The sequence below is a fragment of the Littorina saxatilis genome, linkage group LG12, assembly GCF_037325665.1.
Source record: "Littorina saxatilis isolate snail1 linkage group LG12, US_GU_Lsax_2.0, whole genome shotgun sequence".
Lineage (NCBI taxonomy): Eukaryota > Metazoa > Mollusca > Gastropoda > Littorinimorpha > Littorinidae > Littorina > Littorina saxatilis.
In genome coordinates, this window is record NC_090256.1 from 36,205,900 (window position 1) to 36,224,377 (window position 18,478).

Genomic DNA, 18,478 nt, shown 5'->3' on the forward strand with positions numbered 1-18,478 from the left:
CCAAACCTGCATGGAGTCCGTGGACACACAAACAAAGTCAGACACTGACACAGATAAATAAAACACTCTTAACGGTCAACCGGTTGGCTGATATACAAGTTCTCAAAATGCACTGTGCATTGTCCGTATGCAAAACAGGCAAGGGCGGTGTTGTAATGGTAGTTAAAGGCCTACTCTTTCCTATGGTAACGATCCCGGGCCTGTGTCCCGTCACACATGTCCTAAAAAGCTTTGCTGTGAGGACGTAAAACTACAATTTTCTTCTCGTAAACGATCTGGCTCACCATCCAAGACCGGGCCAGGCTTTTCCGTGGGATTTGGCCACCCCTCCACTTGGAAACACACCAAACACATGCACAGATTTTTTGTTTGTTTGCTTAACGCCCAGCCGACCACGAAGGGCCATATCAGGGCGGTGCTGCTTTGACATATAACGTGCGCCACACACAAGACAGAAGTCGCAGCACAGGCTTCACGTCTCACCCAGTCACATTATTCTGACACCGGACCAACCAGTCCTAGCACTAACCCCATAATTCCAGACGCCAGGCGGAGCAGCCACTAGATTGCCAATTTTAAAGTCTTAGGTATGACCCGGCCGGGGTTCGAACCCACGACCTCCCGATCACGGGGCGGACGCCTTACCACTAGGCCAACCGACAAGCACGGATAATCTTTATGCGAAGCAAGATTTTTTATACATTTATTTCTTAAAAGCCACCAGTGCCAATCTACCGAATTAATTCCTCGCAAAATGCAAAATTATGCACAGAAAGCAGTCGTGATGTTGATTTTTGGTGTATGTCCGAATACAGGGATGATCATATTCCAGGGTAAAAGTCTGGGCAGATCTGAAATAGTGACCCGAATCGACGGGCGCAATGGCCTTGTGGATACGACACCGGCCTCACGAGCGGAAGGTCGTGGGTTCGAATCCCGGCCGCGCCTGGCGGGTTAAGGGTGCAGATTTTTCCGATCTCCCAGGTCAACTTATGTGCAGACCTGCTAGTGCCTTATCCCCCTCTGCGTGAACACGCAAGCACAAACCCAAGTGCGCACGGAAAATATCGTGCATTCCATGTAAGAGTTCGGTGGGTTATAGTAACACGAAAATATCAAGCCTGCATCCAAAGTGGCGTATGGCCACGTGGGAGTTTCAGTCCATGAACGAAGAAGAAGTGAGCCAAATCGATTACACTGGAAGAACTGTACCTTTAAATCAGACAGGACGAAGAGGGATTCAAGTTATCTGTAGTTGGCACAGTGACAGTAACGTGCATTTGTAAAAAGTCTGTCCATTCTGTCTTTAATGCTGCAGTGACGCACACCAACTTGACGGTTATGGATCAAGATTTAGAGTTAGACAGCTAGGCTCTGCGACGACACAACGTTTCCCGTGACACGGCCCTGTTCAACCCACACAATGGTGCCAACAACCTTGATGAATTCTCCAGACAATGGTGCCTACGGCCATGATGAATTCTCCAGACAATGGTGCCTACGGCCGTGATGAATTCTCCAGACAATGGTGCCTACGGCCATGATGAATTCTCCAGACAATGGTGCCTACGGCCATGATGAATTCTCCAGACAATGGTGCCTACGGCCATGATGAATTCTCCAGACAGCGAGACAAGAAGTCTCTTCAGCGTTGCAGTGGTGAGGTATTTGGATCAAATATAGTTCTTTCTTTATTTGGTGTTTAACGTCGTTTTCAACCACGAAGGTTATATCGCGACGGGGAAAGGGGGGAGATAGGATAGAGCCACTTGTCAATTGTTTCTTGTTCACAAAAGCACTAATCAAAAATTTGCTCCAGAGGCTTGCAACGTAGTACAATATATGACCTTACTGGGAGAATGCAAGTTTCCAGTACAAAGGACTTAACATTTCTTACATACTGCTTGACTAAAATCTTTACAAAAATAGACTATATTCTATACAAGAAACACTTAACAAGGGTAAAAGGAGAAACAGAATCCGTTAGTCGCCTCTTACGACATGCTGGGGAGCATCGGGTATATTCTTCCCCCTAACGCGCGGGGGGTATCATCAACTATAGTGTTCCATGAAATATCAAGAAATGCTTGCTCAACAGCCAAGCTGTCGCTCGGACGTCACTAAACTGAAAGTCTAAGTAGCTTTTATAACGGACTTCACTCACAGTCACACTTCATTGTTATATTTGAGCTTTACTTCAGGATGGCATAACAGTAAAACGGGATTTTAATTTAGTCAGAGGTATTATCAAACCAATGAATTAATTAGTCTGATTACTTCAGTTCCAGAGACAACTCGTGTGTTTCGATACTCGTTTACGTAAGACAACATAAAAAGTAATTCTTTCATGAAAATGAAAATGTCTCACGTTAGCGGTTTCTATGAGACAGCGACACGTGTGAAAAAGAGGGGAGGGGGGGGGGGGGGGGTTGAAGGGAGAAAGAAGTTATAATTGAGTGAAGCCACGATAATCAATAAGCTATGAGCTGATGAAAGCAGAGCGATTTCAGACTTGTCGCATCTTCGCCGTGAGAGGATTTTTTTTGAACAGGTTCTTTACACCGTTGTAATTGCAATGTTGTGCGCATCGCATACATGGCAATTCAATTTGACAAGCAACAATCGTGAAGCAAAAATCAGACGTGTTAATGCATGCCTTCTTTTCCCATTAAAATTCATACAAACTGAACAGCATGCTTTCAGTTCTGCAGCACAAACAAAAGATGAGACTTGCACGCACTCTTAAGATGTTTGTGTAATCGATGTATAGTAAAAATCAAACTTCGAAAGTATGTATTTCCAGTGCCTTGCCAATAGTTAGTCAAAGTCTGGCTTATGTCTTAATTTGTCAAACAATTCCGGAAAATACATGAAAACAGCTGCAGTAAGGCAATTCAAAGACTGAAATAAATAAATAATGAAAGTCAGACAGACAGACAGACAGACTGACAGAAAGACAGACAGACAGATAGATAGATAGATAGAAAGAAAGAAAGAGAGAAAGAAAGAAACAAGCAAGGATAAAAAAAATTTAAAAAAAAAATATATATAACACTACAAAACGAACAAAGCTTCTAATTCAAGCACAAAAAAGCACTAAACATATGCACGGAATTGACACGAAAAACGTACCTAAGGAATAAAACAAGAGGCAGCTATGTAGAGAGAACGAAAAAAAAAAAAGAAGACATGCAATCAAAGTGAAGCGTACACTACACACACTGAAGAGGAAAGAACACACAAGGGCAGTGACCTCACCTGTGCGACAGCCTGGCAGTGGGGGTCGAGACAGGCGGTAGGCTGGGGGACGTTGAACGGCTGTCTGACCACGTGACCCTCACTGTCCACCACGCACAGCTCAAAGCGAGGCTCCACACCGGACCTCACTCCGGCCACCAGCTCAAACCGCTCTCCAGCGAACGCTGCCACCATCGCCACTCCATCGTCATCATCACTCACGTCATCATCTTCGTCCGCCATCATCGCCATTCCGACATCGTCACTATCACCGACGTCACCATAAACATCCGGGTCCTTGTCGACGTCATTCCGTCTCGGGTCTGATGACGCACTGATGGAAGAAGAAGAACCTCGGATAGCTTGATCCTGTCTCCTCGCACGGAACGGTGGACAGGTACCTTCAGCAGGCCGGCCGGACTTCGCGGCCGAAGCAGCATCAGTGTCGACATGTGGAGAGAAACTCGCTCTGTCTCCCTCGGCGGTGTCTGCTTCTTGCTGCCGGTGCGTGGTGGTGGTGGTGGTGGTGGTGGCATCGAACGGATCGCTGGCGGTGGTGTCGTTGCTGTTGCTGTGGCCGGTGAGCGCGACGCAGGAGGGGGTGTGCAGTGGGGTCTGCTGTCCGGGCAGTAGCTGCAGCCCCCGGGGGCGTGGCCGGAAGACGGTGACTGACAGAGAGGCGGTCACAGTGGACACCGCGTTGCTTACCGTCAGACCTGCAAATAGGTAAAAAGACAATCATTTTTATTGTCAGCCCTGCAAATACGCACAGAAACTAGCATTTTACTTTCAGCCCTGCAAATATCATTTTAAAACTCAACACAGGCAGGTAGCTAGATAGGAAGGCGAGCATTTTACCGTCCTCAGTCCTGCAAATACGCACAGAGACAGTATTTTTACAGTCATCACTGCAATTCGTACATGGACCGTAATTTTATCGTCATCACTGCAATTCGTACATGGACCGTAATTTTATCGTCATCACTGCAAATTCGCACAGAGACAGTCATGTTACCGTCATCACTGCAAATTCGCACAGAAACTAGCATTTTACTGTCAGCACTGCAAATACGCACACAGACTAGCATTTTACTGTCAGCCCTACACATACACACGGAGACAGTCATTTTACTGTCAGCCCTGCAAATACGCACAAAGATTAGCATATTACTGTCAGCACTGGAAATATGCACAGAGACTAGCATTTGAAACTCGACACAGGCAGATCGATAGTTAGATGGGAAGGAGCGTTTATTTGATCTTCTTTTTTCGGATCATATCATTCTTCTTCAAGAATTTGCAAACTTTAATCCACGATTACAACAAAGCTGACACTAAAAACTGATTCAATGCATATAGGCATTAATTTCAATCCGCAGTTTCTGAGTAACAGAAGGAAAAGAAACTGCGCGCAAAGAAAAGTTAAAAACGAGTGTAAAGACATAACCACACAAAGCAAAAAATTATACTTCCAGTGAAAATTATTGCTGGTCTGTGATCATTGCATGATGTGTGTGTGTGTGTGTGTGTGTGTGTGTGAGTGTGTGTGTGCGTGTATGTGTGTGTGTGTGTGCATGTATGTGTATGTGTGTGTGTGTCTGTTTCTATGTGTTTGTGTGTGTGTGTGTGTGTGTGTGTGTGTGTGTGTGTGTGTGTGTGTGTGTGTGTGTGTGTGTGTGTGTGTGTGTGTGTGCGTGTCTGTGTGACGGTCTTTGCGTAAGTGCGTGTCAGCATAAGTACGTAAATGTGCCTGTCTATCAAAATCGGCCCAGACAATTCCAGAATATCCTTCCAGCTATTGCTTTTCTTATGCATCAGCTTCATTGGGCGCGTTCAAGTTCAGATCATGTGTTAATTACTAGTGGGTCAGTGTCAGGAAAACCAGGAAAGACCAAGGGGTGAAGTAGTTGACGATGAAAAGGGGATCCGCTCACATAATTATGTAACTTCAGCAGGACCGACGACGCACTGCAGATTATCCCAGCCTGCTCGCAACACGTTGCATGAAAGAAAAACAGGCCAAGTACTCGTCATAATCCCTATCGCGGCATAAATAATATGCAGTGCGTCGTCTGTGCCGCTGAAACTGCGCAGGTATATTCTGCCCATAAACGTTTTCAGCGACATGCAAACTGACCTATGCGCATGCACTAACGGCTCTTGCCACGTACTACAAGACATGGTGACTCGGAATAAATCGACTCGAATTGGCTGTTCAAGATCGATCACACGAGCACTCCAGAGTATTTTTCCACCGATAAAACTTGTATTAGCCAGTCGGTGATTGTTCCGATGAAATGTCCAATGATTCCTCGACGATGTCTATAATTAAGACCCATATCATTCTTTCTTTCTTTATTTATTTATTTGGTGTTTAACGTCGTTTTCAACCACGAAGGTTATATCGCGACGGGGAAAGGGGGGAGAGGGGATAGAGCCACTTGTCAATTGTTTCTTGTTCACAAAAGCACTAATCAAAAATTTGCTCCAGAGGCTTGCAACGTAGTACAATATATTATCTTACTGGGAGAATCCAAGTTTCCAGTACAAAGGACTTAACATTTCTTACATACTGCTTGACTAAAATCTTTACAAAAATTGACTATATTCTATACAAGAAACTCTGAACAAGGGTAAAAGGAGAAACAGAATCCGTTAGTCGCCTCTTACGACATGCTGGGGAGCATCGGGTAAATTCTTCCCCCTAACCCGCGGGGGGACCCATATCATCAAGACTGTCTAATTATGTAATCATTTATAACGTGTTTATTTGTTTATCCTCTGAAAAGTTGTCAGCAGTACAATGTTATGGTATTTGATAACAACATGATTGTTCTGATGATAAGCAACAAATAATGTCAGTAAAATGTCAATTGTGTGAGGCTAGGATCCGCAAAGAACCCAGCGGCTTGGAGATAGTGAGGTAGACGATTTTGAACGGGATATTTGGGGCACAAAAAACACACCACCACAACAACAAAACCGTCTAAAATCGCCCTGAGATAGTTCGGTCTGAAGTTTGGATCATGACTTTTCGCACACAAGGGAGGACTACTTAAAATGAGTGTTTGAAGGTTCAATTATTAATTCAACACTGTTGGTTGGTTTGACGACAGTACATTGTGCATGGACTCTGTCGTTGTTAACACGCAGCCCCACTGAAAGCAGCGAAAGGTGCTCGCATTTGCTTGATTACATATTTCAACTCCTGAATCCAACACTGGATTCTTCTGCCTGGGCAAATGCATACCAATCAGCACTGAACAACCAAGGTCAATGGACAGAATCGGGACTACAACCCAGAAGAGTTTGCTTTCGGGAACCATTTGCCTATTTTTATTGATTCCATTCATTGGCAACGTTACGAGGCATTTCGGGTTTATCTTTGCAAGCGAGTCTTAATTACGCATTGAATGTCCCTTGGACTTGTCAAGGGTTGAATTTACTTGTAAACTTCTCAGAAATGGCGACTTCACTACTCTCTAAGGGCAAGCCTTAATTGAGCACGAAGTCGACTTGGCAAAGACTTCGCGAAGTATGTTTATCAAGTACCCCCCGTGGGTTAGGGGGAAGAATTTACCCGATGCTCCCCAGCATGTCGTAAGAGGCGACTAACGGATTCTGTTTCTCTTTTTACCCTTGTTAAGTGTTTCTTGTATAGAATATAGTCAATTTTTGTAAAGATTTTAGTCAAGCAGTATGTAAGAAATGTTAAGTCCTTTGTACTGGAAACTTGCATTCTCCCAGTAAGGTAATACATTGTACTACGTTGCAAGCCCCTGGAACAAATTTTTGATTAGTGCTTTTGTGAACAAGAAACAATTGACAAGTGGCTCTATCCTATCTCCCCCCTTTCCCTGTCGCGATATAACCTTCGTGGTTGAAAACGACGTTAAACACCAAATAAAGAAAGAAAGTGCCAATGTTTTGTGCAGCCAGCTTTGCGAAATGGACTTCGCCATATAAATTGAGGCTACACGTTTCCACCTGCACACCCCCGCCCAAACACTTCGGCAAAACCTGCCTCTACATGTATGTCTTTTGCAGACTCATTAGGGGAAAAGCCAGCATGATTGTCCTTTCCTCTTCATCTTTTTTTTGTGTGGCCTAAATTATGTGTGCAATCAATAGCGGGCGATGCACGTGCTGACAGCGACATGGAAGCAGCAGGGTGGCCGTGCAAGGTGTAACGTCCCCACACCGCATTCAACGAGGGCTTGACACGGAACGGCCCGCGGAAAACGGAAAGCGTAAAACACGGCACACGACCCACACCCTCGCATGGCGAGCAGACCTGAGTCAAAAGATATTGCAGGCAACGCTATCGTAGCTTGGGAATATCTTTGCCTGCGTTACAGGCCGCATCCGTTGAGCTCGCACGAATTTTCTGCTGCACGACATGATGGCAAAAGAGCACATTGTTGACCTGGGGTGGTATGCACGAAAAGTTCCAAACTGGGTGAAAACTAACCGCCGGGTCGAATTTGGTAAAATCTGAAATAATGTCAATTCCAACTAATCCAACCCAAAACTTGGGTCATACCCAGTTGGGCGCTTTCTTGTGCACACCAATCCTGGTTCAAATCACAACAATTCTCAATTTCAAGCAATCCCAAACCGCGGCTGGCTCCCACCCGGTTGGCAACTTGCTTTATTTCTTTCTTTATTTGGTGTTTAACGTCGTTTTCAACCACGAAGGTTATATCGCGACGGGGAAAGGGGGGAGATGGGATAGAGCCACTTGTCAATTGTTTCTTGTTCACAAAAGCACTTATCAAAAATTTGCTCCAGGGGCTTGCAACGTAGTACAATGTATTACCTTACTGGGAGAATGCAAGTTTCCAGTACAAAGGACTTAACATTTCTTACATACTGCTTGATTAAAATCTTTACAAAAATTGACTATATTCTATACAAGAAACACTTAACAAGGGTAAAAAGAGAAACAGAATCCTAGTCGCCTCTTACAACATGCTGGGGAGCATCGGGTAAATTCTTCCCCCTAACCCGCGGGGGGGGGGGGGGGGGGGGGGGGGGGCAACTAGCTCGTGCATCTCAGCTAGGAAGGTCCTACATGTACGTGTATTGTTAAACCCACCTTGCCTTTCAGACCACGTTTTTATGGCATCAAATCACCCGCTGTCTACAAAAAAATACATGGGTAAGCACAACATAAAGTTTGAAGAAAATGCGGGTACACCGTAACAGATTAAACAAAAATTAAAAAAACATGTGCAAGGGAATGGAAATCTTAATTGGAATTCATTTACAAAAAAAGAGAAGATCCTTCACTAGGGGATGTATCTAGGTAGTTTTGAGTCGAGGGTTTGAGCATGCCTGAGCCTGAAGGCGGGTGTGACTTACACCTGCCTTGGAGATGAGGACGACAGTTGGCCAGATAGCCAGAATAGCGCGCTGCATTTTCCTGCATAGAACTAAGGCGCGTCTGCCGCGACGGTGCCTGAGCTAAACATTGGCGGGCACTGCTGACAGCCCGGCACACGGCACTGTAAACATTCCCCGTCCCTTCGCCACCATCCGCCCTACCCTTGGTCTCATGCCTGTAGGGTCGAGGTGCACGAGAAAGTTACCAACCGGGTGGGAGCCAGCCGCGGTGTTGGATTGGCTGAAGTTGAGATTCGTTGTGATTTGGACGAATCAGACCCCGCGGTTTGTTCTCACCAGATTGGGTGGCGGCCACCTTCAGTCTGTGCCCCTCCGCCCCGGGAGCTGATATGTTACTACCCCTGACTATCCTGCCTCAATTTCCAACAAAGCATTTATCTTTTCCTTTGTGCGTATCAAGGCTTTACATCAAGGCTTTCATTTCGGATTCATGTTGGCATTATTATCGTTCCGTGACTATTGGCAATGTCACAGTCGTGTGGCTACTTTCTTCCACATAGTGTCTGGGCAGCCGTTATCATGAATAGTGCGTTTGCAGCCTCACGACCGTTCAATTCACAGACAGGCGATAAGGTACACAACCGAGGTACACAACGAACACGACGCTTCCTCAGTCGTCCGAAGCTCTTCTCGCTATAGTACTAGTGATAGAAGGAATCAAAACAAAAACTGCTGATGGGACATCCCGCATGCAAATTTCCGTGATGCGATCCGTGTGGTTTGGTAAAATCATTGTCACATGTGCACGCGCGTGCACGCACGCACGCACACACGCACGAACAGACAGACAGACAGACACGCACACTCACGCGCACACACACTATGACACTCTCTCTCTCTCTGTCTCGGTATCTCTCTCTCTCTCTCTCTCTGTCTCGGTATCTCTCTCTCTCTCTCTCTCTCTCTCTCTCTCTGTCTCTCTCTCTCCTTTTCTCTCTCATACAGACACACACAGACTCTCTCTGTCTCCCCCCTCAGTGTCTACGTGTCTGTCTGTCTTTCTCCCCGCCTTACCAGCATTTGTTTTTCACCAACGTTTCTTCCCATTCCAAAGCATCCCGCCACTCTCCGCACAAAGAAATGCAGGTAACATGACTTGTACAACAGACGGAAAACTCGCTTCACGAAACGAAATTAATCGCGAAGGGTTTGAAAGCTGACAGGATGCAGAACCGAAGGCAAAGTTCGGAGCCAACACCCCTCTGCCCATGTGCAAGTACAAGTACACCTGCGGAGCACGACTGGCTACACACACACACACGGCACACACACACCCCACACACACACTCACACCCCCCTCCCACACACACACACACATACCTGCACGTTTGAAATAACCACTATTTACTGAATTATGGATGGATGGATGGATGGATTTATTGACTGTTCAATCGATTGACAATGTAACGTTTTGTGAAGCTTTGGCACTACATTTTTGGTAAAAAGACTCCGCGAAGTTAAAAAGGATATTCCTATATTGAAAATGTTAAAAAATCACCAGAATAACCATCCATCATTGGCTATCAAAATCAAAGGGAAACAACCACAAGAAATTAAACTTATCAATATATGCGCAGAGAAAACCCCTAGATGACAGCGCCTTATTTCTAAGTATGGTGACAACACAGCACATAAACGTACGTATTGTCATGACAGCGTCTAGGCACGTTAATAGCAGGCATGGGAATTCCAAAATTGAAAAAACTCTGAAAATACGCCGGGGTCCAGGGGCTCTCCCCGTTGGGGGGTCCTGGGGGCGAACCCCCCCGGAAGGAAAACGAATTTTAGCATTTTAGACCAATATTTTGATAGTTCTCGTGTAAGCAAATAATGGATAGAGAGACAATAGTATATATATAATTTAAATTAACTTTTTTATTTTCGCTGAAACGTAATTTCCTTTTCGCGGAAATCCGCGATTTTGCGGACAATTCCCATGCCTTTAATATTGACAGGAGGACAGTAAGAATCGCTGACACCTCTCACACGTTATTGAAACAGCACCAAAAATAAGGTCTGGCTGGCCCACAGTGTCTATAAAAGGCAAGCGGCCTACCTTGGCCCGTCCCGAGCCCAGCGCGGGCCCGCAGCCCATGTGAAGCAAATAAAGGCTAATGAAACAATATCAGCCTCCGTGCGAGCACTTCCTGCCCCGACCCGGCGCGAGGCAACTTTTAGCCTTTACAAAAGAAAGATGCAAATGTTAACCACATGTTGCAAAGAGCACGCAGCCAAGGGAGCTAATGGAAAGGTCGAGTCAGTCAGCGGCGGTGACGGCCCCTTGCAGAAGGAACGGGGCGGGGCCAAAAGGTTTTCTGAGTCACTTCAGTCGAAAAAAATAAAGGAAGAGAGAAAAAGACCCGCCCAAAACTGCTCCACTTGCGTGTACATGCATAGGCCCCCGATGGTTTTGGTGTCTTCGATAAACGCAGCTTGCTGGAGAAGCAGTCCTGCGTTTCTTTATGGGAAGGGCGACAACGAAGCTTATTGCAAGACAGACGAGCATGCCAGCGCATCAACGCAACAATGTTTCAATAGTTTGGCAAATCTTAAGATCCAATTCGTTGACATCAAAAGAATGACTTGTGAACAGCCAACATGATTGCAAGCCGAGCAATTACCATTGTTTTGCGCCTTTTCTCATCATATTTTCCTTGTTTTTATAAAGGACATAAAAATCGTTGAGTCTTGAGTCAAATCCTTCCTCGCCGCGGGCAATCCTCAAACGCTCTTCCCTCGCTCTACTCGCGAAAAAGCTAGCCCCCCCCCCTCGCCACTAAGAAACGGACGTCAGACCCGCCCTGTCTAAAAGAGTTCATTCACACTCGCCACTGCACGAGGTGGAAACTTTGGCAGAGGTGCGTGCCCTATCCTGTGGAATGGGTGGGTGCGTCGCGGACGAATCGCTAGCGTGCAGAGCAATGTCAATCTTCGTCAGAATAAGACTGAAGCAGAGAAGTTCGCCTCTAAAAAAAAAACAAAAAACAACCTTGCCCTGTACAGTTTGGTCGGAAAAGATAGAGAAAAGAACAGGAGAGAAAAGGCTAACGTCGGTTTTGGGAAGGATGTGGACAATGGAAAGAGTAAAATATATACCCGGTGAGCAGTTACACGTACACACCGTTCAGACCTCAATAACGTATCTGTTTAGATTCAGATACAAGTAAATATGAAACAAACCACAGCAACTAAAAGTGATACAATGGAACACCCCCCCCCCCCTCCCACTCTTTACGACTTCCAAAAACCTGAGAAAAGCGGGTCTTTGCAAGGAAGGAGTCTTAAAATGGTGGAAATCTACAGATGTTTAGGAAACCTTACAAACAAAAGGGTCTTAAAAAGGTCGAAGTCTGAAATTGGGGATTCTGAAAAGGAGAGTTCAACTGTACAATCAATCATGTATTTACTAAGCCGATATCTCTAGCTGGGATATAAGCAAAAAGGCAATGCTAGACATTGTTACAGCTCAAGTAGACGGGGGCGGCAATGTTCACACATGTCCATCTTGTGCGTTGGATGCCCCCTCCCAACTTTACGTTTGATAACGATACAGAAAACCCTTGGGGAAGTCAAACTAGGTGTGTATAACTTGCTGAAGTCTGTCATTATTTGGGCGAAGTGGACATCACGAAGTCTACTTCACAAAGCTGTCTCAGTGTCAGGACGAAGCTTTGGCACTGAATTCTGGATACTAGGACTTCGCGAAGTCTTCGCAAAGTCACTAGGTTAGGGCAGCCTTTACCGCATCTCCAATTCAAGTTTACTAATAGCCGCAGTAACCATTCTGTTACTGAAGCTTCGTGGGTAGAAAAAAAAACGCGTAAGGCGAAAGTATCAAATTTAGTCAATCTTTTGAACTCATAGAATGAAACTGAACGCATTGCATTTTTTTCACCAAGACCAGACAGTTTCGTCAATCCCCGCGGCAAGAAAATCGCTCACTTGTCACGTGCAAAACGAAGTGAAATTGACAAGCCAGAATAGCACAGTAGCATATTGCGCTATATGCAGGAAAGCGCGCTTTTCTGTATACTTTTTAACTTTTGGAGCTTGTTTTGAATACAAACATATAATAGCTATATGATTTTGAAATCAGAAAAATGTAAAGAATAAGATGGAATCATTTTTGGATCGATTTAACACATTTTTATCGTAGTACCTAATTAACATATTTTCGTTAACTGTGATCACATTTTTAGATTAAACATGACATATGCATATATTTTTAGATTCAGAATTTGATGAGAAATACGATACAATCATTGTTAAATCTGCGAAAATTCGATTTTAATGACAACTTTAATGAGCAAATTCATTCATTAATTCTTAAGCTTCGGAGCTGCAATGCAATCCCATAGTCCGGACTTTGTCAAAGATTGCTTGACCAAAATTTCAACCATTTGGTTGAAAAATGAGAGCGTGACAGTTGTTAACCCGTGATTTATAAAAGTGTAAAAACATTTTACAAATTACGTCGAACCTAAAACCGCGATTTGTAAAAATGTAAAAATATCGCGCATTCCACAAAGTAATACATGCCTTTTATTATTATTATTATTTGTTGTTTAGAGCCTCTATGCTGGGTGGTGGGGGGTGGTTTGGGCCCGATAGATTAATATATTACGATTTCTAGCATAACAAAGAAAACAAACCCGAATTTCCCAGCGATGGGACAATAAAGTAATACAACTTCTTTTTACATTTAGTCAAGTTCTGACTAAATGTTTTAACGTAGAGGGGGGAATTGAGACTAGGGTCGTGGTGTATGTGTGTGTGTGTGTGTGTGTGTGTGTGTGTGTGTGTGTGTGTGTAGAGCGATTCAGAATAAACTACTGGACCGATCTTCATGAAACTTAACATGAGAGATCCTGAGTATGGTATCTCCAGACATTTTTTCATTTTTTCGATAAATGTCTTTGATGACGTCATATCCGGCTTTTCGTGAAAGTTGAGGCGGCACTGTCACGCTCTCATTTTTCAACCAAATTGGTTAAAATTTTGGTCAAGTAATCTTCGACGAAGCCCGGACTTTGGTATTGCATTTCAGCTTGGAGGCTTAAAATTTAATTAATGAGTTTACTCATTAAAGTTGTCATTAAAATCGATTTTTCGCAAACAGATTTATAATTGATTGCACCGTATTCTTCATCACATTCTGAATCTAAAAATATATACACATGTCATGTATACTCTTAAAATGTGATCACAATTAACGAAAATAAATTAATTAGTCTTACGATTAGAATGTAAGAAATCGATCCAAAAATGATTTCATCTTATTCTTTATGATTTTCTGATTCCAAAAACATATAGATATGATAGGTTGTATTCAAAACAAGCTCAGAAAGTTAACAAGAATACAGAAAAGCGCGCTTTCCTGCTAAGCCCAATACGCAACCGCGCTAATCTGGCGTGTCAATATCACTACGTTTTGCAAGTGGGAGGTGAGCGATTTCCTTCACGCGGGGATTGACGAAGCTGTACTGTCTTGGTGAAAAAATACAGTGCCTTCAGTTTTATTCCGTGAGTTCGACAGCTTGACTAAATGTAGTAATTTCGCCTTACGCGACTTGTTTTTTTTAAATCGAATAGATCCCTTGACTTTGGGGTAGCGCGAATCTGTTGCTGCTAGCTTTCCACTGGGAGGAAGCGACCCGAATTTCCCAGCGATGGGACATTTAAGTAATGAAAAGAAAAAGAAAAAAATCTAATAGATCCCTTGGCTTTGGGGTAGCGCGACTCTGTTGCTGCTAGCTTTCCATTGGGAGGAAGCAACCCGAATTTCAGAGCGATCGGATAATAAAGTAATGGGAAAAAAATCGAATAGATCCCTTGACTTTGGGGTAGCGCGACTCTGTTGCTGCTAGCTTTCCACTGGGAGGAAGCGACCTGAATTTCCGAGCGATGGGACAAAAAAGTAATGAAAAAAAAAAATCTTAGAGATCCCTTGACTTTGGAGATGACAAGAAAATATCGGGCGTATTTACGTGATTTGTAAAATGTTTTTCATTTTTACAAATCACGGGTTATCAACCGTCGCGATATAACCTTCGTGGTTGAAAACGACGTTAAACACCAAATAAAGAAAAGAACGGGTTATCAACAGTGCTGTCTCAACTTTCGCAAAAAGCCGGATATGACGTCATCAAAGTCATTTATAAAAAAATAAAAATAAAAATCTGGGGATATCATACCCAGGAACTCTCATGTGAAGATTCATGAAAATCGGTCCAGGAGTTTTCTCTGAATCGTTCTACACACACACACACATACATACATACACACATACACCACCACTCTCCTTTTGATTGCAATTCTATGTTAAAACATTTAGTCAAAACTTGACTAAATGTAAAACACTTGCAGCCAACTGCTCCGTGCAGTGATACTAATCATTGAAGTTACAGATGTTTACACCATTCAAAGATACTACCCTTCCAGTGTAAGCCCTCGGTTCATACAGGCTTTTACAGGCTGACCCCCAACAATGCCACCCACAAAAATACTAATAACTTCTACTTCTGTCGACCGAATTACTTCATATTTAGTATACATGAACTTCGGCTTCTTCATGGCAAGTTTGTACTGGCCAAACAGTCTGACTGTTGTGCTCTTTCCTAAATAAATCCAAATTCGGGGATCGCCTCAACAGCACGAGAAATGATGGTCTCACCCCATGGAAAAGCCTGACCAGATCTGAGACAGGTTTGAATGTACTGACACGATGTTTAGTTCCTACAGGCAAAAGGTGAAATTACTCAAAGGTAAATGAATCGTGTACTTACTGATGACGACGTTACCGGTTCGGGTGAAGGTGAAGGGGGCGTGTGCCTGGGGGGAGGGGGTGCAGGCCGTGACGTCAGTCTCCACCCTCTCCCCCTCTACCTCCCACACAAAGCGCACCTGTCTCCGCCAGTCGCTGTCCTCGTCGTCATCATCTTCGTTGACATCATCATCTGCACAGAAAGGGGGGAAGAAACACCGCTCAATAGCTTTCCAATGTAATAATAGCATCACCATCATCATCATCATTACCATCGTCGTCGTCGTCGACGTCATCATCATCGTCATCACCGCTCAGTAGCTTTTCAATGTAATAATAGCATCGACGTCATCATCATCGTCATCATCATCATCATCATCTTGAAACCATCATCATCATCTTGAAACCATCATCATCATCATCATCATCTTGACACCATCATCATCATCATCTTGACACCATCATCTGCATAGAAGGGAGGAAGAAACGTCGCTCAGTAGTTTTCCTAAATAGCATCACCACCACCATCATCCTCAGTAGGTTTGGTGTTACAATCACGTGCACACATGAACTGATGGAGATATAAACACATGCTGCTTCCTTCTTTGTGTCAAATGAAATGAAAACATACTTGTTAATCCTCCAGGTGAGTGAGTTCTTGCAAAACAGATATATTCTGGAAACAGCCCTGTCAAGGTCTTCATGCGCCATGAAAGAGTTGTATTGAAAGTAGCGGTACACACGCCGATAGTGTCACACTCACCCATTTCTTGAAGAAGCTCCAACGTATATGTTTTTTTTGTTTTTTTTAAATAGGCATAAAATCGACCGGACACTGCCAAATTTTAAGTCTCAAAACTTTTTTTTATTAAAAAAAATAAAAACACGTACCTCAGGGCTTAATCGATCTTCACATTCAAGGAATACAAATCTTCCACAGCTCATAAACCCCCTGGCAGAATTATTTCCCAACATTGCCTATACATTTCGCTTGACTGGAATGCAACAAATTGCTACAAAAAAGGCATTTATTTTAAACACGCTGTCAGAGACAAATCTTCTCCGTCCACTTTCAAGGCAAAGCCTTTGATCGGTCCAAAAGCGCGATACAGCAAATGATACGTCAACGACAAAGCTAAAGTTAGAGCGACAGCAAATCCAAGTGGTAAAAGCCGTATAGCTTTCCTTTGAGCCTTATGTCTACTGTAAACATGCGCAACCAAAATATATGTGTTGGCTTGGAATCTACTGTTTCAATTTTTGTTGCCATTTTTACGCTTTCCGTTTTTGTTGGCACTTACATTAAACAACAGTGCTGACAGAAACTTCAGTCCAAAGCAACCACGCAGTTCGTTCAAAATTCCTGTTCAAATAAAAGTTTCGTTCTTGTTGAAAGTGAACCAAATGAGAGTGAAGTTTATTCCTGCCGATTGTGTCACAAAGCCAGCCAATGACTGTGCCATTTCAAAGATATCAAGCACCTCCCTTCCTCCTTTGCTTCAGAGGGTTACAATAAAAACAATCGTCGATGAATCATTCTCCGTTTTAGTATATAAAAAAAGCCTCTACCCCCACCCCCATCTCTCTCTCTCTCTCTCTCTCTCTCTCTCTCTCTCTCTCTCTCTAAATTGCATTACATTTCTCTTAATCTGCATGAGTGTGACTGTGTTTTTAAAGCCAATTGACTTTGGCTGTGAACTTGAAATTTCAACTTGCAAATGTAGCTGTCGGGACACAGACAATGTGCCCACACAGATAGATAATCTTAGTTCAGAGGCAATGCGGGGCGAAATCTGTGTGTGTGTGAGTGTGTGAGTGTGTGTGTTAACACGCACACAAACACATACCCCACACACACCACAACACACACACACACACACTCACGTACACACACACACATATACTATACTCACACCATCCATTCACCCATCTAAACACACACACACAAACACACACACAAACACACACACACACACACAAACACACACACACACACACATCACCCACCCACCCATCACCACACACACACACACACACACATACACACGTGTACACACACTCTCTCTCTCTTACCTGTAGAACAGTTGCCAAGGGAGGCAAGCCGTGCCGTGGCCTGCAGGGTGTGGGGGAGATAAGTGACCACCGGGGGGGCCGTGATGGAGGTGTTGGCGGCCAACAGGTAGGGGCCAGTAGACAGGTACACACTCCTCCTTCCTCCCTCTCCCCCTCCCCCCACTCCTCCACCACATGACAAGGGCACTGACACGCCCTCACACCTGAAATCACACACATACATATAATACATTTCAAAATATCGTCCGCCACATTATTTATTTATTAAGGAGATTTCTATAGGGCATAACTAAAAGCACTATGCGCTTTATTCTTTTTTTTCTAAGAGCACAGTATACAAGTATACGCGTATCTTGTTGTGCTCCTTAATTAAATCATACACTCCATGGCTTTGTATTCATGTATCTAAATAAAATACATATTAAACGACATCACACACATGGTTTGAACAATGTTTTATTTCGGTTTACGAGGCCCTAAAGTTGAGATTTACTAAGTATGAAAACAACAAACCTACAGCTTACAGTGGTGTGTTCAAAACATATTTACACTAAGAAATAAATGAGCAGACAGCAGACAGTCCTGTTAATAAATAAAATACAGTAGTCAACCAATTGAACACAGAATTACAATCCAATAAATGACACACATCGTGTGACTCATTTTGCGTTAAGCAGTTTAAGACCTTAACACAATACTACACACACTATACGGTAATGTTGACACCCATCTACACACAATGCACTAATCGACAGTTACCTAGTAACCTTGCACAGACTAAGTTATATAATTATATGTTACATTTAATTCTTAAAACCTGCACATTTACAAAATTTCAGAACATTTGTAAATTTCCTGTTTCATTCTGGGATTTCGTAATTTCCTTCAAAATTCTAGGACACTTGTAAATTAAACAGAACTCAGTATCAGTAGAACTTATCTTTTACATGACTCCGTCAACAGCATATATACACATAAGACTTTGTTGAACATCAGTTT

The 18,478-nt window shown here is 43.6% G+C and overlaps 1 protein-coding gene across 1 annotated transcript in view; it reads right to left on the reverse strand.

The window, feature by feature from the left end:
• The window catches only part of LOC138983079 (polycystin-1-like), a 97,923-nt gene extending 79,781 nt beyond the window's left edge, over nt 1-18,142 (reverse strand). Inside the window, exons 1-4 of the mRNA XM_070356485.1 lie at nt 18,129-18,142; nt 17,480-17,682; nt 15,429-15,599; nt 3,259-3,953 (exon numbers count right to left, since the gene is read on the reverse strand). Coding sequence (XP_070212586.1) covers nt 3,259-3,953; nt 15,429-15,599; nt 17,480-17,682; nt 18,129-18,142 — 1,083 coding nt within the window. The remainder of the gene's footprint in view (nt 1-3,258; nt 3,954-15,428; nt 15,600-17,479; nt 17,683-18,128) is intronic.
• Between the last annotated feature and the right edge of the window lie 336 nt (nt 18,143-18,478).